The sequence below is a fragment of the Oxyura jamaicensis genome, chromosome 5, assembly GCF_011077185.1.
Source record: "Oxyura jamaicensis isolate SHBP4307 breed ruddy duck chromosome 5, BPBGC_Ojam_1.0, whole genome shotgun sequence".
In the NCBI taxonomy this organism is placed as follows: domain Eukaryota; kingdom Metazoa; phylum Chordata; class Aves; order Anseriformes; family Anatidae; genus Oxyura; species Oxyura jamaicensis.
In genome coordinates, this window is record NC_048897.1 from 51356380 (window position 1) to 51379024 (window position 22645).

Genomic DNA, 22645 nt, shown 5'->3' on the forward strand with positions numbered 1-22645 from the left:
TGCATGTCTGTATACCTGGAAACTCTGCATTTACCCATATATATATACATATATGGGTATATATAAATATATATATATGAGTAAATATGTATATATGGGTGTATATATATTTATATGGGTAAATATACATATATGGGTATATATATGGGTAAATATATATATATATATATAGGTAAATGCAGAGATTCCAGGTATCCAGACATGCACAGACACTGAGCAAATAATGTCGAGAGCTGGAGGTGGCTGGAGCTGACCCCTGCTAGGGCTCGTGGCTGCAAAACCCTTCTTATTCTTGATCCCCGTGCACCGGAGCAGCCCATAGTGTATGGGGAGCACCACTGGTATGTTCAGACGTTGGAGAGATGCAAGGGCAGGCTTCATGCCAGCACCCACACACCTTATTGGCACATGTCTTTGATAGCACGAGGAAAACCAACCAAACCCACCACCAGAAGCAATTCTTTTTCCTCTCCCCTTCTCCCTTAAATCTCCCCCTTTTTCACGTGCTTTGAAGCGTTTCTGTCTTTCCCCTGGCGCAGCAGCCCGGCAGTGCCTTTTCCATCCCCTGCAGCCGGCTCACCCGGCAGCACCGCGCGGCTCCGGGCTCCTCTGCAGGAATTCTTCGTCCCCACAGGGGCACGGCCCCAACCCTGGAGAGCCTCTGGCCGCTCCCAAGCGCCAGGCTGCCGCCTTATCACCCTCTGCTCGAGCCCAAAGGTGCTCCAGTCCCCCGGCCGCCTCTCGAGCCGTCTGCTGCCGGCCGCTGGCGTTCCACGGGCGGTGCCCGCGTTTGTGTTTTTTTCAATGAAATGTAATATTGCACACCAAGCTAAAAAAAAAAAACACACAAAAACTGACTCTCATCTGTCTTCTTGCATCCGTTTGAGAGCATTCTTCTCCTTGAGAAGCCTGAAAGTTGTTTTCCGCGGTGGATTACCGAGCACAAAAGCCGCTTTGGGGAGTGGAAGGGCTCAGTTTGTGAGTTGGTTTCAGTCCTTGCACCATATCTTAAGTATGTAACATTTAATATATATATAAATTCTTATGGATATAACATTTAAACGTATATAGCTGTGCGTATATAGAATTATATACCTGTGGAGACATGACATCCATATACATGCAGATGTGTCTGTGTGTATATATGATGTAAATGCGTCCCTGCGTGTTTTATATGCGTAATAGATAAAAATATTGCTCGTTATATTGATGTGTTGTATATCAGCGTGGATATCCGTACATACACAGATGGATACAGGCAGGAGTCGTGCTCAGAGGCCTCGAATCTGCTGCTCTAAAAGCCGTTGCTTATAATGAAAAAATAATTAAAAAATAATAGTTAGAAAATGAACAGGAGCCTCTGTTTTGGCTGTGGCCACGGCACGCGTGCGTGCAAGGCGGGAGCGCCAGGCAGAGTCCTGCGGGCGGACCCGCACAAGCTGCACGGCTTCGTTTCCTTCTCACGTCTTGGAAAGCAAACAAACAAACCCCAAATTGCGCCAAACAGGCTGGCGGCCCTTCCCTGCCCACCTACTCTTTTTAATAATTCCCAACCCAAATCTCAGCCCTGCGGGGCTTGGCCAACTGTAGGGAGGAGGAGGAGGAGAGGAGGAGGCACCTCTCATCCTCCCGGAGCGTGACGAAGGTCCTGCTCCGGGCTCCTGGCTCACAGGAGGAGGGCTCCCTCCGCAACGGGGGATATCCCAAAATAACGAGGCAAAGGCGGTGTTTATGTAACACCGGGGTCTTGTATACTACTGCGAGTAAGTCATAAGCTCGCGGGGAGCCTGCCAAGGAGCGCTCAGGCTTCTGGAGCAGGGAGGTTGGGCTAGGTGATCTTTCGAAGGCCCTTCCAACCCAAACCGTGCTCTGAAGTCAGGCGTTGGTAAACCTCCTGGTATCCTACCTGCCCAGGGTCCTTCGTTATTTCGCACTACACCAAAATTCGGTTTCGTTACGAAGCGCTTAAGTGGTGGTTGTGCGTGCGTGCGTCCATCTGTGCAACAGCGGCTGCAGAATTCAAAAGTCCTTCTCGCGCACCTCGACGATGAAGAGTTATTTTCTGCTCCGTGAATCCTGGATGTGAAATCCGCAGTAGCTTTGGGAATAAAAATCTGCCAATGTAATCGCGCCGGACGAGCAGGTGCGGTGCGACTGCGGCAAGGCGCCGGCGTGAATTTAACACTTGGGATATTGAAGGTTAAAAGCAGGTTGTAGAGCAGCCCTTCCCCTCGTATCGTGTGTCTGGTCCTCGCAGAGGTCCCTGCAGCTGTCTGGGCGATTAGGGATGCCTCTCGCACGTGCAGGACGGCCTGAGCTGCTTTTAGGGGTGAGCAGCGAAGATGCCCAGCACTGGGTCCCAGGGTTTTGCTGCCCGAAATGTCCTCAGCATCCCTCTTGGCACAGCTCTGGGAGGTGAATGTGAAAACGGGCTCTTCTTTCTGCAAGAACATCGTGTCCGGGTGTTTAGCCTTCAGTTTGCTGCCTTGAACCATTTCTGCTGCTCTCCCTACCAGCGCTGCCATCGGGCTGGTGCTTTCCAGAGGTTTACCCGTCGGCTGTCGGTGTTCAAGGGCTGAGCCGAAATCCCCAGCCTTGTCATAACACCCCGACAAATCAGTAACTCGCGAGCTGGGGCCCTGCTGAATGCTTGTAAACCTTTGCTCAGGTGGCAGCGGGAGGCTGGCATTCCCCAGCCCACAGCCACTGCTGCTAAACATTCACCAGGCTCTTCTGTGCATAACGGCCCCAGGGGCACTCGCCAACCTCCGGGCATAGCCAACATCTCACCTTTAATTTGTTAATTGCTCTCGGGCCGGAGGAGGATGCTGTGCATGCTCACGCCATGGCCTGAGAGGTTAACCTGCAGCCTAAACCCAAATCCCCTCCTGTTAGGCACAAGTTAGAGATTCAAAACACTTCTTTTTTTTCCTCCCCCAGGCTCCCCGTGCCAACCTGCTCAGCTTCCAGTAGGGCAGAAGTTGGACTTCATTACCAAAGTCCATTGTAATGATTTCTCGGATTTTTCTGAGAGTAGCCAAAGCTTGTGCAAGTTCGCATGCTTTTCTATATTTGGTTTTGTTTAATTTGATTGTACAAAGCTGTTGAAAAGTCTAGCCGAACATTCCCACTTTCTGGCTGTGTGACCGTGCCATCTAACCAGAATTTACACGGAAAAAGCTTCTGCTTCAAATCCCACGCAGGTTTTTCTCAACGATCCCGCTGTCGAGATCCCGTTGTGACTTATTTTCAGCTACGTGAATCCCGGATATGAAGTTAGCATAAAAATCTGCAAATAAAACAAATCCTCTGCGCTCAGTGTGCCCAGAGCTTGTCCTTGCAAAATGCAGCTGCCCCCTTCTTGCCTTCCTCCTGCCCTGGTGGGTGTTGATGTGCCATCTGCCACTGTGCCCTGGCTAGGTGATCCACGGACCCGTCGTGCGTTTTTCCTCCTTTTTCCCTCCTCTCGGTCCCATTTTTGGGTTAATGCTGTGGCAGCGTGCAGGGACCCCCGTTCCCCGAGCAAGCCCACGTTGTGCTAAATTCTGCGTGAGCAGAAAGAGCCTCCTTTGTTCGGCAGGGCTGGCAGCGACAGCCAGAGGTGAGGGATCTCCAAAACGACTCAGACCCCTCGGTACATCCCTTAGAAAAGCGAGGCACTCGTCTCCGAGGTGGCTGCTGGGTGCTGTTGAGCGCAGCAATTCTTTCCGTCTGATGGTGTTTCGGGCCGGTAGGCGCGTCTCGGTGAACGCCTCTGAATTTCTGCTTTGATGTCTTCTGAAGGTTCGTTCTGGTCCCGCTTTTAACTGGCGAAATGGGGTCTTTGTTGCAGATGTCAAGAAGGACTGGTCGGATCACGCGCTGTGGTGGGAAAAGAAGAAGACGTGGCTCCTGAAAACTCACTGGACGCTGGACAAGTACGGCATCCAGGCTGACGCCAAGCTGCAGTTCACGCCGCAGCACAAGCTGCTCCGCCTGCAGCTGCCCAACATGAAGTACGTGAAGGTGAAGGTCAACTTCTCGGACAGGGTCTTCAAGGCGGTTTCCGACATCTGCAAAACCTTCAGTAAGTATCGGGCCGTTTGGTTCGGCTTCCCCCTCTCTTCCCACTCCTGCGCGTCGCCGTGAGCTCATCAAGTCGCTGCCGATTTCCACCTCCAAGCCCCGAACCCCTTGGAGAATACACCCTGGTGTCCGCCCTTCCTGCCTTTCAGTCTCATCTTTTACGGGTAAATACTTAGGGAAAAAAGCACGCCGCAGACACAGCCCATGGGGAGATGCGGTGCTGAGCCCTTCACAACCAGGCTGTGCTCGGCTTTGCGGTCGGCAGGGCGGCACAGCCCTGCTCCGTGGTTAAGCTGTTGGTGTCGGGTCCTGTTTGTTTTTTTTTTTCCTGCAAATTTATGCGCTGGATGAGAAGCAAACCCTGCAATAGGTGATCTTCTGGATGCGTGGGTACTTTTCCAGAGGAAAATCGTGTTAGAGGTTAAGTGATGAGGCTCCGCCATAAAACTGCCTGGTGGAGGGAAGGGACCGATTCTTCCTCCTTCCTCCCCAACTCCTCCATCCACTGCTTCCCTCGGTAAATATCCCTCCAAACACACAGTGCCTGTCCAGGGCTGCTGCCTCCGGGCATCTCCTTTTACCCATTTTCCCAGGTTTCTTATACCCCCCCAAAAAAACCTGGGCACGATCTTTTCACTTCTCCTCCGCGCGAGGGGCAGCCTCCCCTCCCAAAGGGATGCGTCGCGAGCCGAGCCCTGGCGTAGTGAAATCTATTTCTGCTCTCCAAAAAGCGACTCTGGTTACTCTTGGCTGACCCAGTTATTTCACGGAGCAGGAAGCGGCCGGCCGGGAGCGAGCTGTTACGACATGGCCCCCGTGCAGCCGCGGCCGGGGCGATATATATAGCTGGTGATGGAGCCTGATAGGGCCCTCCGCTGCTCCTTTCCTGTTTTGGTTTTGGGGGTTTCCTTCTGATAAATATTGGGAAAATTCTCCTTAAAATAGAAAAGCCTTAGCCAGCGTGATTTCCGAGTGGATTTAGCATCCTCCCTCAGCTTCCATTGCCATTTCCAGGACCTTGAAGGCAGAGGAGTCGCAAGCGCCTGCTTTGCTGCTGCTGGATCTTTACAGCAGTGAGTCACGTCAGGAAATTCTGATAGAGTTAATCACGGAACGAGAGAGCTTGCGCTGCCGCCGCAGAGCAGTCAGAACCTTAAATGGGCCTGCAGCGGCTCTTTATTTAACTCCAGGACTCTCGGCGTATTTACGAGCAAACCGACGGGATAATGCTAATATTTAAAGATGTGCAAGGGGGGGGGAAGAGCTGCTCAGAGGGCTGCAGCTGGGCAGTGACGGGAGCTCTTTGCAGCAGGCAGGAGCCGGCACATGTCTGCTGTGGCATCCGAAGCGCTGGGCCGAACGTGCCTGCTGCGGGGGGATGGAAGGAGCAAAAGCAGGATTTGGCTGGAAACCCCGTTCTTCTTTCCATGCCTTCCCCCAGCCCGAGCCGTCTGACGATGGATGGAAACTGCGAGGCTGAATACAGCGATTAAATCTTGTTTAGCCCTTCTCGTGGTGTTTACTGGAAGCCAGATGTTCGGCAGAGCTGCGGGGAAAACGGCCACGTTCGGTGTGGGGAAGGAGGGGGCTGGGGCCGGAGGCTCTTGCAGACCCTGCTATAACGCTGCCCCAGCCCATCTGTTTTCCCCTCTATCCCCCCCCAGCTAGGTTTTTTATGCTGCCCTGTTTTTCTCCAGTACCTCTCTCCTGCCCTCCCCAGCTTCCGTGCAGGGAGCACCAACGCTGACCGTGCTCATTGCCTCCCCAAGGAAAACTGAGCAGATATTTCAAGGTAGAGGGCGAAAGAGGTGATCCCTGCTCTAACAGCACAACTCTTTCCTCTAAGAATCCCTTGATTTCTAAAATTACAGTCCATGGTGGCCTGAGCCAGTGTCCAGCAGAGAGAATTGTCTGGGAACTGCTCGCATTTCAGCTCCGTTTGCTGCTTTTGCCCCCAGAGCATTTAATTACATACTTCAGTAATTTTAACATATGGCATGATTAAGGAGTAATTGTAAGTAATTCCTCATGTCACCAGGACTCTAGCTGGTTACATCTATAAAATACCCTACAGACAAGCAGGATCACGCTTGGGCGTATTATTTAGGCTGTGCCTTTTCTTACGTTCACTTTAAATTACAGAAAGTGACAAGCTCCAGGGTTAACAACCAAAAAGCCTGGCGGATCCTGGAAGAAAATTCCCCGTGCAGTCCTGTTCGTTGTGCATGTGTTTTCCAGCCCGTGGGCAGCTGCTCTCTTGGGCTCCCGAGGGCTGCACGTTGGGATGCTTTTGCTCTGCGGGGAGGAAGGCTGGGCTGGAGGATGCTGCAGCCAGGGAGCATCCTCTGGTTGGAGCGGGGTGGCCTTGAGAGATGTTTCTTCTGCAGAGGTGTGGCACGTGGCGGTGCCGCAGCCCTACGTGAAGGTTTTGCAACAGCTTTGGTTCTGCGATTTGTGTCAAATCAGGGAGGGATGGGGAAGGAGGGAGGCTGCCGTCTCCTGAGGCTGCCCAGCGCTTCTGCCTGGTGTGAAGGGCTCCTCGGTCTTGGAAGTGGCTTTTCGCCAAGTGGTGCCTGAGACTTCGTATTTCTGGCAGGGGCTGAATTTCCTGCGAAAGGGGAACGGGGGAATTCACGTTAGAGCAATAGCAGATGAGGAATGCTGTTGGAGCTCTGAGGGGGGAAACTGCGGGTCAGAGCATCCTCTGACGGGACCGCATTACCAAACCTGCTGCCCTCAGACCTGCTTCTTTTTGGAGCTGCCGGCGAGCTTGCTGCCGTTCTGCATCTCTCTTAATTAAAACGAGGGCATCATTGCAATCCAGCCGTGACAGGTTTCCATCCTTGGCAGGGCTGTAGTGCAGGCTGTCATCTCCTTGAGCACAGCCAGGCATGTCATGTCACCCTTGGGATTTGTTCCTAAAGTCTGTAATCTCACGCAGATGGAAGTGATTGCGGAGAGCAGCCCTCGCCGCTGCTGTGCCGGGGCTCTCCTGGGGCAGCCCAGAGGTGGATGTGGGAAGAGGCTGGAGCCTCTCGCACATCCCCCCGGTGTTTGTGGAGGTCGTGTGAAGCCAGAAAACTCGCCCCCATTCCCAACGGCTGGACTGCAGCCCCTCGATTCCCACAGCAGCCGCTGGGGTGGGTCAGGGGGTGATAGAGGATGGAGGCAGGAGAAGCGGAGCGGGGTGGAGGATGGAGCGGGCAGCCCTGGCCCGAAGGCTGGCCCTGGCTGCATGCCCGGGCAGCGGGAAGACAAGCTTTGATCTGCTATTAAAGACCACAGAAAGAGAAAGTAAAACTTCCCATTTTTTGTTCAGGGACTGCCAGAGGTGCCGCGGGGACGAGCAGGGTGCCGCGGGCTGGGGACGTGGTGCTGCTTACGGGCGTCCCACGTGTCCCCCTCCCATTTGTCCTGCTCGGGAGCCTTTCCTGCCCGGCAGACAGCTTGTCAAATACACAAATGCGATTTGATGTGGCTGCAGTTCAGCACTTGGTTGGTGTGGGGTGGGAATATCTCCCCCGGAGGTCTGGGGAGATGGGGGATGGGGCTGAACGCACAGAGCTGGCTGTGCCAGCGCGTAACGCTCAGCCGTGTCACTGCTCCTGCTGACTGATCGTCCTGCAGGACTGCAAGCAGAGAAATCCTCCCCTCCTCCCCAGCTTCGTGTGACTGCAGGGCAGGGGATGCTTTGCGTCTGCTCCTGCCATCGCGCTGCTTCCTTGCAGGCTCCCCTTGCTGCTGCTCCCTGTAGGTTTTTTTCCATCTATCCTGGGAGCAGCGATGGACTCCAGGCAGGATACGCTGCTGCTGGCAGGGCACGTGGGAGAGGAAAAGCAAACAGAGCCCGAAGTGTGAAGGTTTTTTTTTTCCCATGCTTTTGCGTTTCCTGCCCCAGCAGTGCTGCTTCTCTCGGGGAAGTAGCGCGTGTCCTGGGAGCCTCAGGATGAGGGAAAGTTGCTGCGTGCCGAAATGGTGGCAGCTGGCACTGGTGGGAGCACCGGGAGGAGGACGTGTGCCCGAGCTGGGAGGATGCTGCCCTGGGAGGAAGGATTGCTCCGTACGGATCTCCAAAACACGTTACTGCTCCATCCCTTCCCCCCACCCCGAGGCTGTGCAGGACCCAAAGAAGTTCCTTCAGGTCATCTTTTCCCGCTGAGGCATCTCCCCCTGCTTCTCCGTCCTCATCCTCGGGGAGCTTCGTGGGAATTAATCCCCTGGTTTGGCAAACCAAGCCCGTGGAGCGCCTCTGTGGAGCAGCAGCAGTTCCCCTGCCTGCACCCATTCTGGGGCCGATCCTCAGGGACACCAACAAGTCGGGAGCCCTCTTGCTCCAAGAAGGATCACCCAGTCCTGGGGCCGAGGATGGGGCCGGGGAGTCCCCGCTGCTTCCCTTTGCCTCTCCCTGCCCCAAAATAGCAGAAGAACACGACTGACGGGAAGGCGATAGCCGATCCTCCTCGCTTGTCCTCCAGCCACAGCGTGCAACCCGAGACGAGGTGGCGGTGGCATTTGGGAGCTGCGTGATGCAACCCCGAGCGAGGCGACACCGTCCGGCAGTCTAGACGCTGAATATGACCCTACCTTTTTTTTTTTCCCCCCCTCTCTTTATAAATGGTCTCTCCTCCAGTACAGAATGTCCTCTGCCTTCTGAAGTATTCGTAATATTTCCACGCCCTCGGTTGCCAAAAAAACTTCTATAAAAAGCTGCTATTTCTGCAAAACTGAAACCCGCTGGTACTCCTAGATGCACGGCGTTCCCAGGGCTTCGCCCGGCTTCGTTAGCACGCGGAGCAGCAGCCCGGCACGGCGGGGTGCAGCTGGAGCTAAACGCAAAACGGCCTTGTAGCAGAGCACGGGACACGGGGCCAGTCACTCCTCGCCCTTGTAAAATTGCACCCCGTTGCAAATTGTGAGGGTGCAGCCCCGTTTCCCTCCCATGGCAGGACGTGCCCTGCTGCCACCCACTCTGCCTCTCACCCAGAAATAGTCCTTCAGGTTCCTCTTTGCTGGAAGAGTGCCTTCAATCTCCCCTTTAAACCTTTTTATCTCCCCTCAAGCCCTGCTGCAGAACAAAGCAGCGCTTCTCCTAAAATACTGGGGCTGAAGCGGGCTCCTGGTAAATGCACGTGAGTGTTTGGGGGTGGCACCAGCTCTCTCCTGGTGCCGTCTGGGGATGCTCAGCAGCACCACGAGGATGCTTGGAGGCATCGCGCGCGTCCCAGCGCGGAGGCAGAGCCGGCCAAGCACCGAGGCAGGGTTTGCTGCCTTCTGCTACCACGAGCAGAGGTTTGGCAGTAGCGCAGCTATTTCTAAATATGTCTAGGGGATGGGTGTGGAAGGAAATCTTACCATTTAGAGAGCCTGCCAAATTGCAATGTACTCAGCTTTTTAAATTGGGAGGCCCGAGTGTGCCGCTGCCAACTTCTTCATTTCGCTCTTTTCCTCTTTTATTGCTTTCCTATACTCATCCACAGCTGTTGTGTAGGATCCAGACGAACACCAGAAACCGGACTGTAGGAGAAGTAACGAGATGGAATCGCAAAGTGACCGAAATGGAATAAAAAAAAAACATCCCCCTTTCCTCCCCCCCCCCCCTCGCCGTCCCCATTCTGCCTGTCGAGTAACATCACTTCGTATGTCACCGCGTGAGTCAGTGAATTTTTTCATCCTTACTCTTCTGTTGACAGAGACCCTTTAAATAGCCTTCCATCCTGAAGACATTAGGAGGTGCTTGCAGACCTGGTCCCGCCACCTTCCCTAGGATTATTCTCCCTCTGATGGCTCTTTATGGCCCGATGCGGAGGCTCTAAGTGGATTTATTCTCTTGTTTGTGGCACTTAATCTAATGAGTTTAATTCGACTTCGGCTGCAGTTCAGAAACTTCAGGGAGAGGCTCGAAGTGCCGTCTGGGCTCTAAAAGGCATCTGGTTAACTGGAGCCTGGGGATTCCGTCCCACTCGTGGAAAAAAACATCAAATCATTCAGCGTTTGGCTCCTCCTGTCTCTCCGACGGCCCTTTTTATTAGCCTCGTGCTAACGGTTGGCTCCGTCGCTGCTCTCTTCCTCCTCCTCCTCCTCCTCCTGGGTCCCCCCCGACCGATGCCGCCTGATTTCGGCTCCGGGTACCGCTCGCACGGCATCTGCAAGAACTGCCCTCACCGCTGCAAACCCATCTGACAGCTTCGGAGACCATTTTTCGGGTGGCTTTCCAGATCGCTGCGCCTTCAGCGAGTCGCTAATCCAGCGGGCGCTTGGGTTTTCCGCCGGGAATTTGGGAAGGCAAAGCCCATGCCAGGGTGGGCCCCGGTTCGGACGGTGCCCGTGACACTCGTCAGGCATCTCAGGAGGCTTCGCAGGATGTCCTGACAGAGCCGCTTGCCTGGGGCAGCAGGCGCCGAACTTGGCTTTTACCCAAATAAATATTTAAGCAGCCGGGCAGCTGAAGAACCCATAATAAAATGTTCTGAATGCGCGTGGGTATACAAACCCAGCAAACTGCTGAGGACCTGCTCCGCCGTCAGCTCCTCCGGTACAACTGGGCTCTTATCTCCAGGCGTTGCCAAAGCTATGTGCTTTTTTTTTTTTTTTTTTTTGCCTTGGGTTTGTTTTGCAGACTTTTATCTTGAATGAGTTTACGTTAAAGATAAGGCAGCGATACCTGGGTCTGTCAGCTTACGCCTCGAAACAGAATTTGCTGATTCAAGAAAAAAAATGGTAGTCTTAGGTTTGAAATGGGGAAGGAACGGGTTTTGAGGTCGCATTTTTCTAAGAATCATCATGTTGAAGTGCCGAGGCTGTAATTTTTATGAGTCATTGGTTCGAGACATCGGTGATCCAGTGCAGAAATAACCCACTTCAAAACACATTTCCTAGCTGAGGGCAACTGGATGAGCATTAAAGAGAGGATTTCCCCTAAATGCTGTCTGTGCTACCAGTAAAATGATGGAGTTTTCAGTGCTTCAAGAGCTAGGCTAACCAGCTCGCTGGCCTTTTAAGGCAGCCAGAAACGGGGTAGAAAAATGAATGGCAACTTCTTCAGAGAGTTATTTTTCGTAAAATATCAAACCTGGATGTTGGAAGTAGCGTGCTTTCCCGTACTTCTGAATTTTGGAGAAGTCGATACAACCTCAGACAGCGCTTCCAGTGGATGATGCCATGTTGTGGATGTGGTCGGTGCAAGAAAACCACAGATCTGATCTCTCGCCATGGCAAGAACACGTCCCTTGGAGCTTTCACATCATCATTCGGTGTCCTCCGACCCCTTGGTGTGCTGCTTCGCTGCCTGTGGGACAATCAGGGTGGTTTGAACCTTCAGTGGGGACAAAGCAGCAAAATCCCCCCTGCTTTCATGCCAAAACCCATGGGTTTTTGACTCTGCCTCTACATTCCCAACTCCTTTCCCATGGCTGGGGCCAGGGCCAGCCGCGACGCACCTTGGTGTTGAAGATGCAGCAGCCGCATGATTCAGCCCGAAAGAGCGTAAATTCTGAATTTTACAGCCTGCAGGGCAGCTATTTTTCTTCAAAGCCAGTTTTCTGGGCGCAGTCAGTGCAGCGTCCTGTGGAGAAGGAGGATTTCATCCCAGCTCTGCTGCTCGTCTCCGGGTGGGAGATAAATGGGTACAGCTGGGCCGGGTGAGCTGTGCATGGGCTGGAACAGAAATGAGGGATTACACGGGAAGGAAGGGCCAAGGGTTTGTCTGCAGCGAGACACAGCACAGGCACAGACAAGCTCTTGTAGGCGAACGGGAAAGGAGATGCTGCAGGGAGCTGAATGCCTTTGTCCAACAGTTGGGGAAATTATCCTGGAGGCTGAAAGCCGCCTTCCCCGTCAGGTTTCTGAGACGCCTGCTATGAAAATCACATACGTGTGCTCCCCTCGCCCGAGGGCATTTCCCTCGCTTGGTAAAACCCACTGGGTTCGACGAGCCCCTTCTGCTGGGGGCTGCAGAAATGGCTCCCCCTCAGATCTGGCTGAGAAGAGGTTTCTGAAGCGGGTTTTGGAGGCGCTGCCCCTCCATACAAGCATCCTGGTGGACGCCACCAGCCGCGCCGGGGCTCGCGGCAGGAGGAGGAATAGCTGGGTTTCCACGCGCTTGCACAATAAATAGAAATAAAATGCTAAATGGATCATTTACAGTAATTTCTCGTAGATGTTGCCAATGCCATCTGTCTTGTGTGTACAGACAAGGAGTCTCTCTTTAAACAAACACAAGCCCGGAGGATGACAACAAAAGCATAAATCGAAGAGCGAGCTCGCAGCGCATCAAGAGGTCGCTGCTGCAACCCACCCGCTTCTGCTCGGATGTGACCTTTGGCAGGAGCAGCCTGGTGTCAGCCAAAAAATGGGGAGAAGATGCTAACGGAGGCCTTCACATGCAGATTTGGGGCTGGAACTGAACCTGGGAAGATGTTTTACCCCAGAGGACAGCTCCAGCGATTGGCAGTCTCCGGGCACAGCGTGACTTATGGAACGGCACAAACCTATATCAAGGACTTGAGATTTCTTACTCCGCTTTTGTACTTTAAAGACGTCTCTCTTGCTTTTATGGCCAGAAGAGAGGGGCTGGGGCTCTGAGCAGCTCCTCGTCCCAGTTTCCAATTAACTGGAGCACTACCATCTGCAAGCCCTTACACCCTGGACAGCCTCTGCTTTAGCTACAGTAACTAAACAGCATGTTTGCCAAGCTCGTCTCTATTCAAAACACGCTTGAAGACCCTTTGTAAACTTATTAATCATAAGCAGTGTCAAGCATTTTTTTCACCAGTAGTTTACTGAAAGATTGAAAAGCGCAGCCAGAAAATGTGCAAAGTTGCTTTTCACTTTTTCTCTAATTCGGGGGTAGGAACTGCAGGCACGCACACAGTGGTGTTCGCTTGCTGCTTGCCTGCTTGTAGCACGGCAGGCTTCATTTTTATTCCCCCTGCAACCCAAATTTCTGCAGTTGGCTTCAGTGGGGTTCTGAAGCCTCTGAAAGGATGGCTTGTCCAGCAGACAGCTCTTGGGGTGAAACTTGTGGTTTTTCACTTGCAAAAGTGCTCAGCCGCGGAGGAGCAGCAGTGCTCTTGCATGGCAAGGATGCTGCTGTGCCGTGCCCCGCGGCGATGCACGGCTTTGAAGCAGCTGCCGAAAACTTGCAGCATCCTTTGTAATCCGAAGATAGCGTCATGAACAACTGAGGAACTATAAAAAGTCGCTTTGAAATCAGATGGTCAAGCGTTGGGCCGTCTCCAGCAGATTGCTTTCAGGAGCTGAGCTTGGCCTGGAGCCCTTCTCTTGGCCTCTCTGAATGGTTTCAGCTGAGCGGCAGCATCAGTTGCTAATGCACCATAAATAAACAGCAGAGTATAAACCTTGCTAGCAAAATACCAGGGGAACTCCTCATTTTAGGCTCTGCTGCGTGTTGTCCCATGCTCATGACCCTGGTTATCCCAGCAGATTTTTTCTTAATGAGATAAGCTGGAGGCACGAAGAGTGAATCAGAAGAGCTGTCTGTATTCGCGCTCTGGGTCTGTATTGCTAGAAATGGTCAAAAAGTAGTGTTGAGTGGAGGTGAAACTAGCTGTTAGTGGGTGCAGGGAGGGAGCTCAGCATGATGGACAGTGTTTGTGTAGTAATAATGAATTAGTGTGCACTGTAATTAATTAAAGCTGTGTCAGAGGGTGGTTTGGGGTGGGAGCCCTGCAGTATGGGAGGTGGGTAAATCCAGAGGTGCTGGATTAGGAGACACCAGGACAGGGGCATCTGTCCTTGCATGCCGCCTAAAATCACATCCCCCGATGCGGCAGGCACAGCCAGGATTCAAGTTGTGCCCCGGGGGAGAAGCAGAGGTTGTTGTACAAACAGCACGGCAGGCTGGGCATTGTGCTGCCCTTTGTGGGATGGGATAGCCCATGCTGTGGCCCCATGGAGCTCACAGTGTCTGCAAGCAGGGAAACAAAGTCCAGGGACAGGACACAGCCTGCCAGGGAAGCCGTGCTGTAATACATTTTAAAAATAAAGTAATTTTTGGAATGTGCTGTTTATAATGGCAGCCGTACCCTGGCAAATGTGGAAACTGTGCATCGTGTCCAGCTGTGTGATTTAGTGGCGCTGCACCTACGTAGGCTGCTGGGTCCTGCTCCATCCCGAGTGCTCCAGCTGGGGATGCTCCAGGGATGTGCCCTGTGCCTGAGCACCCAACAGGAGCGTGGGCTCAGAGAGAAGCCGGCTGGAGATTGCTTACAAGAAAAGCCAGATGTGTCTGTCTGCCTGGGGATGGTGGGAATCGTGTCTGATAGAGGCAGATCTGGTTTCTTGGCTCATGGTGTGTGTCACTGGTTTGGGGCAGAGCCTGCTCGCAGCCTGGTGTTCTCATCCGTCGATTCTCACAGGGACATGGGCTGGGGTAGGAAACATCTGCTGCATCACGGAGCAGCACAGATGTGTCCCCTTCAGGTCACGTGCTGGCCACCGAATTCCGGGTTTAATGATATCCCTCTGCCTGGGACCAGACAGCGAACTCCCACTGCTGCCGGCGTGGTCACCACATGCGTTGGAGTAAAATGCTGACCGTGTGATCCCTCTTGGTTTGGGTGATTACCGGTTGTCCTGCTCAGCACCCCTCCTGGTGGGGAAGTGCAGCCTGCTCTGACTCTGTGTATCCTCTCCTCCCTGGTGGACGAGCCCTCACGCCCTCCTGGCCATGCCAAATGAAAGCAGAAAGTCTCCCCCCAGGCAATCCGATAAGTATTGTAACGTGTACAGCTGCGAGCTTCAGTGTGCGACTGAGATGGGAATTGTGGCCGCTTTCCTTAAAGCGTCAAGGATTCACAGCTTCGCACGTTTCCGTGCATTTTGGGGGAAAACAGCTGGAGACCACCAAGGGGCTTGAAGCGGGGACAGCCAGCAGCAGAGGCAGCTCCAAAACTGTTCCTTGCAGACTCAGGAGTGACCAGAATTTGGTCTCTGCTATTCCCAGAAAGTTCCTTCCCAGTTGGAGGTGGATGCATGAGGTGCAACACCCCAAAATACCTTTGCCTGGATGGGATCACCCGAAACCCCCAGAACAACAAAAGCCCAGCGATGGAAACCAAATGCGTGGCTCTTTAATTGGCCAAGCTGCAGTTTACGTGACGAGAATTGATTCCTGGGGAGGATTTTGTTACCCAGTCACCCAAATCGTGTAATCCCTTTTTCCTACATATTTTTATGTGTTTCTCATTTCCATTAGTCATGCAGATTCTGTGCTTTGTAGAAGCAAACCATGATACTCCCATGGCTTGAAGCACTGATGTGCTCTGATGCTCTTCATTTTCAGTTACGTGGTTTTAGAATTATTCCGTCTGGTTTGGGGCAGGGAAGTGGGAGAGGCTGGAGTCCCCCTGGCAGGGACCCCTGCCCCCAGCCCAGGCTACCCCCAGCCCCATCCAGCCTGGCCTGGGGCACCCCCAGGGATGGGGCAGCCACAGCTCCTTGGGGCAGCCTGCGCCAGGGCCTCACCGCCCTCTGAGGGAAGAATTTCTTTCTCATATCTAATCTTAATCTACCCTCTTTTGGTTTAAAACCATCGCTATCACTACGTGCCCTTGTAAAAAGTCCCCACCAGCTGTCCTGCAGCCCCTTTAGGCCCTGTCAGGCTGCTGTGAGGTCTCCCTGGAGCCTTCCCTTCTCCAGGCCGAACACCCCCAGCTCCCTCAGCCTGTCCCCACAGCAGAGGGGCTCCAGCCTCTGAGCATCCTCGGGGCCTCCTCTGGTCTTGCACTAATATGTCTGTGTCCTTCTTGTGCTGGGGGCCCAGAGCTGGGTGCAGGGCTCCAGGTGGGGCCTCAGGAGAGCCGAGCAGAGGGGGACAATCCCCTCCCTCGCCCTGCTGCCACACTGCTTTTGGCCCAGCCCAGGACACGGGTGGCTTTCTGGGCTGCAAACAGACATTGCCGGGTGGTGGCAAGCTTCTCATCAACCACCACCCCCAGGTCCTTCTCCTCAGGGCTGCTCTCAATCCATTCCTTGCCCAGCCTTTATTTTGTCACTTGTCACAGTGACCACTTGTCACTGCTTTCCACCTGGCCATAGAGCTGTTTACTGCAACCCTCCAGATGTGGCCATCCAACCAATTCCTTGTCCACCAAATAGTCCACCCATCAAATCCATGTCTCTCCAATTTAGAGACAAGGATGTTGTGTGGGAAAGACAAGGATGTTGTGTGTGACATTTCTGGTCTGATAACTAAATAAGTGGCTTGACTCTTGTGTTGCTGCTATGGATGGGAGAGAACCTGGCCCGTCACTTAGGTGCCTGAATAGAGGGGTTAAATATGTATTAAAAAAGATATAAAAATATATAGTTAAGATATAAGCTGCTGGTGCAAGGAAGGTGGTTTGTTTTGTACAGATTGGGTCTCCACTTCTATCCATAGCAAAGCAGGAAAATCAGCCAAGATACTGCAAGTCACTGGGTGTTATTCCTAAAGGATTTTTTTCCCCATTTTTCCATCCTGCCTTTGTTAAAGTGGTCTGTTTTTTCCCCAGACATCAGGCATCCAGAAGAGCTCTCCCTTTTGAGGAAACCCAGAGATCCATCAAAGAAAAAAAAGAAGAAGCTGGATGATCAATGTGATGATGAAGCCTTTGAGCTGGAGGGCCCACTAATCACGCCGGGGTCGGGTGAGTCTGGGTTTGCTTTGTGGCGATGCGCTTATGGGGAGCAGAGTGGGAGGAAGCAGCCAGGTAATAAAATGGGAATGCATGCGGGGAGAAAATATGTAGCAGTATTGATCTGACCAAATTCCTTAAGGTCTGTGCAAGAAATGGACCCCGAATTACTTCCATAAGTTATCCAGGGCTGCTGCATGCGGTCATGACGGCACAGATGAACGCCTGGGGCTGTGAGGTTTGCAGGGGAGCAGAACAACACCAGGCTTTATAAAATAAGAGAGAAACACATAAAATAAAAAAGAAAGTATGACCACTTCAGCATGCAGATTGTGTTACTGAAATGTTTTCTTACCCTATTAAGAAAGAAGTTAAATGGAAAACCATTCCTAACTTCAAATTCCAGGTGCGTTTTAGGCAACACCGCTGCTTTAAACCTTATTTATAGCCCACCAGAAATAGTCTTTTTTATTAATTGCATTAGTGCTCCCTAATGCTAAGGGCGTGGCTTTAGGTGGTAACGCTAAAAGAAAGCTCTCATTGTCGGGGGTTTCTTGCTGCTGCGGGAGTTTGCCAGTGTGGCTCACAGAGCACCGCTAACGAAGCAGCACTGCTAACGGAGCAGCACCGCTTGCCTCAAGCAGCAAATCGATGCCGGCAGTGTTTGCAAGCAGAGAGGTGTTCTGGCTCTGCTCCACAGCGGCTGGAGGCTGGGGCTGGAAGGATGAAGGCGGTCAAGTGGGAGCACTTTAACCCTAATGGACTCACGGAGACAGCCGCAGCGATGCGTGCTGGCGGGCGGGCGAGACGCGTCTGGCTGCCAGCGCTCCTGGATTTAAATCCAGCGACAAGAGGGAAGCAGGGCAGCGTTAATGTTAAAAAACAAACAGCCTTGGGATTCAGTAAATTTGTATTAATTCCTCTTGAATTAACCGAAGTACAAGTGAAGGTCACAGCAGCGTGCTCGGTGGTGCTCTGCGGGCACGGTGCTCACCCCTGCATGCCTGTGGGTAGCTTTGCACAGGGCATGGGCACAGGGGAGGGCTGGCATCTCCCCTTTTTGGCAGCTTGTCTGGGGGGTGGCTTCAGGTCCACATCCTTCATGGGATGGAGGAGCCCAGGGCTCCTGCACAAGCTTCCCAGCCGCTCAGCACCACCCTGGGCACTTCTGGAGGATGGTCTGCAGAAGCCCCTTGAGAGCTTTGCAGCAAGAGAAAAATAATCCTTTTTTTTCCTCTGTTCTCTCTCTTTCTCTTCTAAGTGACTTAATAATACTTCTGGACTAGTCCTCATCCACTCCTGGCTAGAGGAGCATTCCCTGCATCTTTCAAAGCTCCGGCCAATTTTCATTTTCATTTGGCATTTCCATCAGGAGAGGTAGTCATCAGCCTTTCCGAAAGGCAGCGTTCGCGGAGAGCATCTCTGTTAGATTAATAGGAAATACTTGGCTTGCTTTGTGGGAAACGTATGCAAAAGACATTTTTTAATTTAAATTATTTATTACTCTTTCAGTGAGTCACTTTGAACTATCGTACAGTTTTTTCTTTCCTGCACTACGTCTGTGAATGAAAGGACTTTTGCTGCAGCCTTAATTACTGCAGCTACCTGCAACGTTTAGGTCCCATTAGTTAGACGGCATGTTTTTAATCTGAATAAATTGCTGCTGCTGTTGTTCCAACATCAGTTTGTGCGCTGAATGCTTATGTAAAATGAGTTAACATTTCTGGATCTGCTCGTTTCAGTGCACATAGATTTAATGGGCATTTTTTTTTGTCACTGAGGACCCCACATCTGGCAGTGCAACCAATTTAAACCTCTATAGGCAGAGCTGTCGATATACCTGCAGTAAGTATTGCCCAACACTTTCCACTGAAATTCTTGTTTTCTCTTGTTTATGAGTTAGCCAAGCTTATAGCTATTTAAGCTGAAACTTTCCATGACATTGCCTGCCACAGGCAAATTTTTGAAGGAAAACTTCTGAAATGTTTCAGTCGTTTCTGAACGACTTCAGTGACCTTCTCGGAAGGTGATGTGGAGAACATCCACGGGGAGGCTTGGCTCCTCTGTGCTCTGGAGCAGAGACTCGAACAGAAGGGAGCAGGGCTTGCACATGCGTGGATGTCCATGTGAACATCTGCCCGTTTTGGGGCAAGAAGTGGGTTTTCCTTTCCTTGCTCCATGTTCAGCCCTGTCCACTTGAGCCTGGCACAATGCATGTGTCGACGGATGGAGGCTAGGAGAAGCCACTGCCTTCTCCTTGGAAGTGTGAAGCTCAAAGGGAAATAGCCCCATCCTGCCATAATTTCTGCCCCAGTTTTCAGCTCTGTCCCAGAGGCAGGTTCCCATGCTGCTTCCCAGTCCCCAGGCTTTTGGTCAGAACATGAATCCCGACCAGGGTGCCAGCAAACCCAGCAGCAGCATTAAAAGCATCCCAGAGTTTTTCTTGTTTGATGGCGCCTTCCAGCTTTCCCTTACGTTTTCCATCCTATCAGACAGTTTACAATCACATTTCTAAATTATTCTAGTTTCCTTCCAAGACATTGGCTGTCATTGGTACACTGCTGACAAGCCTGAAGTGTCAAGGCCCGTTCTGTGTAAAATCCCCTCAAAACGGTGTGAAGTTGGCTCGCTGACGTCGATTGTGGTATCTTCCAGATGTCGTATCATGTAGCTCGATTCCAGATCGGATCGGGTTGCTGGCCCCAGATGTACCCCTCTTAATTCAGTTCAGCCCTAAATATTGTGGGAAAACGCTCGAATCCTGCAGTGTTACAAAGTGCTTGGAATACTTTTTTAATATTCTCTGAAGTTTTTTAATGTACTTCAGAACAGCTGGAGACGGGGAAGATATTTCGTCGTGAGGAGACAGACAGATGAAGCTATCTGGAGCTGGGTTTCCAAAATGCAGAACCACGCATGGAAGAGCTGGGGGGTTGCACATCTTCCCGATAGGATGGATTCAAAGCGGTCTTGTGGCTCGTCTTTCTGTAATTTCTTGCACATGCAAGGAGCTAGTGCTCTTCCAAGGTATACTTTGGGCGCATTGTATCACACATCTGAGCAAGCTGGAATGGGAAACGTGATTTCAAAAGGACACGATCCCTTCCCAAAGAGCCAAGTGTTGGCTCTCCTAAACAGCGGTGCGCAGATTTACTCGCAGCAAGCGATGCTGAGCTCGTTGCCTGATTTTTATACGCAGTGGAATCACTGACATGAGGATACCTTTGTTGAATCTCCATTACTTTCCAAATTTGGATTTTATACTCCTAGCATAAAAATCAATGCTCCCACGAGATAAGCAGGGACTCGTTAGCTATCAGCTATTACGGGATATGTGATGCCAGGTTAGGTCAGATTTCTTCTCTTTGTAATTTGTAATTTTAAAAGTGATTTTTTTTTTCCCCTGTACAAGCTGTAAAACTTCACCTAGGATTAATGCATGCCTCGTGACCAGTCCTGCACCAACTGGCACCACTCACTCAGCACATTAATATCAAATAGGCCATCTCAGCAAGCTTTTCTGTCCACAAAATGCCACGTTTCCCCGCCTGGCCAGTTCTTGTAACATGAGCAAAAGAGCGTGGAGTCACTTGGGTTACTTTGCCTGCCGAGTCAGCTGGCACTGCTGCAAATGCTCAGAAAAATAGTGCTTTTGATGAAAGTTGTGTGCAAAGAGACGGGCGAGCTTCTGGGCAGCTTTGCAAGCGTTTCACGTGTCGGGAAAACAAAACAGGTTTACAGTTTGTTGGCTACTGAGGGCGTGCAATGGGGCAGCAGCGGGAGAGCACGCATCTTGCGGCTGCATCGCTGGAGGAGCCTCCCCGGCGGTAAATCAGGGTGAAAACATGGCAGTTTCGGGTGTGTGTTGAGAAGTGGCAATTGCCAAAGCCACAGAATCACCTCGGTTGGAAAAGACCTTCAAGAGCATCAAGTCCAACCGTTAACCTGTGACCGATCGCAGCAGTTTGATGCGTTGCTTGCAGGAAGCTCAGAAAATCCACATCTTGAGTGTCCCGCTCGAAACCATTTGGCAAGAAAGACAATTTTGCAAACTCACCTGAAACGCCTCCCTGATTTTAAGCGAAATCGCTTTAACTAGGGGAGTCTCAGCCAGAGGCCGGCTCTGCACTGGGGTTCGGGTGGTTAAACCTCACGTGTGCTGTTCAGACCTCTTGCAAACATTTGTATTTTCAGCCTCGCTCCTTCCCAGCCCTCCCGGTGACTTTCTCTCGCCTTCTCACTTCCCTCCTTTCTTTCCCTCTCCATAGGCACCGATATTCTTTACATCGGCCCCGTCAAAGGTGAGCTCCACCTCCTTAGGACTTTTGTGCTCTGCCTCTGGTCTCTCTGGCCGTGCCCTTAGTTTATTTTCCTGCTCCTCTAAAACCTTTGACTTCCAAAATCTTTAAGCGACAGGTAATGCCGGTAAGTGGGGGGCCGCTCGTGTCCCAGCTCAGGGGCAGGCGCCAGCTCCCGAGCCTGGCGGCCTGGGAGACCTGAGGGTTTTCCCATGGATTCAGCCTGGAATGGCTTTTCCATCAGTTGTGCTCTTGGAGAAGAGCTGAGAGAGAGAGAGTGAGAGATTGGGACAGCTTGTCATGGGAAAACAAGCAGCGCAGTGTTTTCCTACTGCGGAAAAAAAAAATGGTAAAAGAAAAAGGGAAGGTTTCTCATCCGCTGGCTTCGTTTTTGTGTCTGAACTGGCTTTGTGCGGAGCAGGGCTTGGCCGCAAGCTAACTCCCGGCGTTTCTTCCTCTCGCTGGTAGGAAACATATATTCGAGCCCAGGACTGTACAGCAAAACCATGACGCCAACCTACGACGCTCACGACGGCAGCCCCCTGTCACCCACGTCCGCCTGGTTCGGTGACAGCGCCTTGTCGGAGGGCAACCCGGGCATCCTGGCCGTCAGCCAGCCCGTCACCTCCCCAGAGTCCCTCGCAAAAATGTACAAGCCACAGGCGCTTCTCGATAAAGCCAAAATCAACCAAGGGTGAGTTCAGGATTTGTTTTTCTTCTCTCTTTTTTTTTTTTCCTTAAAAAAAAAATAGACATATGTGGTTTTAAATTGCATTCTTGAAAGCGTCGTTGCGAGTTCGCCGGAGCTCTTCGTGTGTGTTATTCCTTGTTGACAATTTACAGATGGCTGGATTCGTCCCGATCTCTCATGGAGCAAGAGGTGAAAGAAAACGAGGCTTTGCTGCTCCGGTTCAAGTACTACAGCTTTTTTGACCTGAATCCAAAGGTACAGAGTTATTCATTTCACTTGCACCTTGCTCAGGCGTCGCTCGAGTTGCTGAAAGGGATGCTTTGGTGGGTGGCAGTGAGGCTTTCCCATGCTGGGTCGATGTGAGCATTGAAAGAGGTTAATTGGATGGTCTTTGCTTGTGCTGGGAGCGTGGGAGATGCAGCACGTGGTTCACGGCCGCACCGTTTCTCGCTGTGCGCAGTACGACGCCATCAGGATCAACCAGCTGTACGAGCAGTCCAAGTGGGCCATTCTGCTGGAGGAGATCGAGTGCACGGAGGAGGAGATGATGATGTTCGCAGCGCTGCAGGTAGGAGATGGCCCCAGACACTTGTGGGTTTGGGTGATGTGGATCTGGGGGCTCTGCAGACTTCTCCGCTGATGCGTCGGTGGGAGGTTGGGCTTCTCGTGCTCGTTTCCTGTCTCCTAACACTCACTAGAGCTCACTGGGCAATTTAAATGTTTTCTGCTTATTACTTCTCATGAAGAAGAACTTAGCCCTCTTTTACCAAACATGTTTATGTCTGCCTTAACTTTTAGTTTTACCCTTTCTGAAAAACCCCAGTGAGGACAGTAGGTTACTGAACTGTGCGTTCCTGGCACGCTGCCCCCCGAACAGCTGGTGATAATCTGTGGGTTTCCCAGAACTATTTATTTATCTGTTTTATGAAATACTTGGTGTTATTTGGCATAAATAC

The 22645-nt window shown here is 51.9% G+C and overlaps 1 protein-coding gene across 5 annotated transcripts in view; it reads left to right on the plus strand.

The window, feature by feature from the left end:
* The window catches only part of FERMT2 (fermitin family member 2), a 46035-nt gene that overhangs the window by 12321 nt on the left and 11069 nt on the right, over window positions 1-22645 (plus strand). For 3 of the 5 annotated variants that reach the window (XM_035327627.1, XM_035327628.1, XM_035327631.1), the window contains 6 exons: window positions 3833-4066; window positions 16578-16712; window positions 20969-21001; window positions 21467-21692; window positions 21842-21944; window positions 22150-22257. In XM_035327627.1, the coding sequence (XP_035183518.1) occupies window positions 3833-4066; window positions 16578-16712; window positions 20969-21001; window positions 21467-21692; window positions 21842-21944; window positions 22150-22257 (839 nt within the window). The remainder of the gene's footprint in view (window positions 1-3832; window positions 4067-16577; window positions 16713-20968; window positions 21002-21466; window positions 21693-21841; window positions 21945-22149; window positions 22258-22645) is intronic. The other 2 variants (XM_035327629.1, XM_035327630.1) reach the window with 1 other exon arrangement.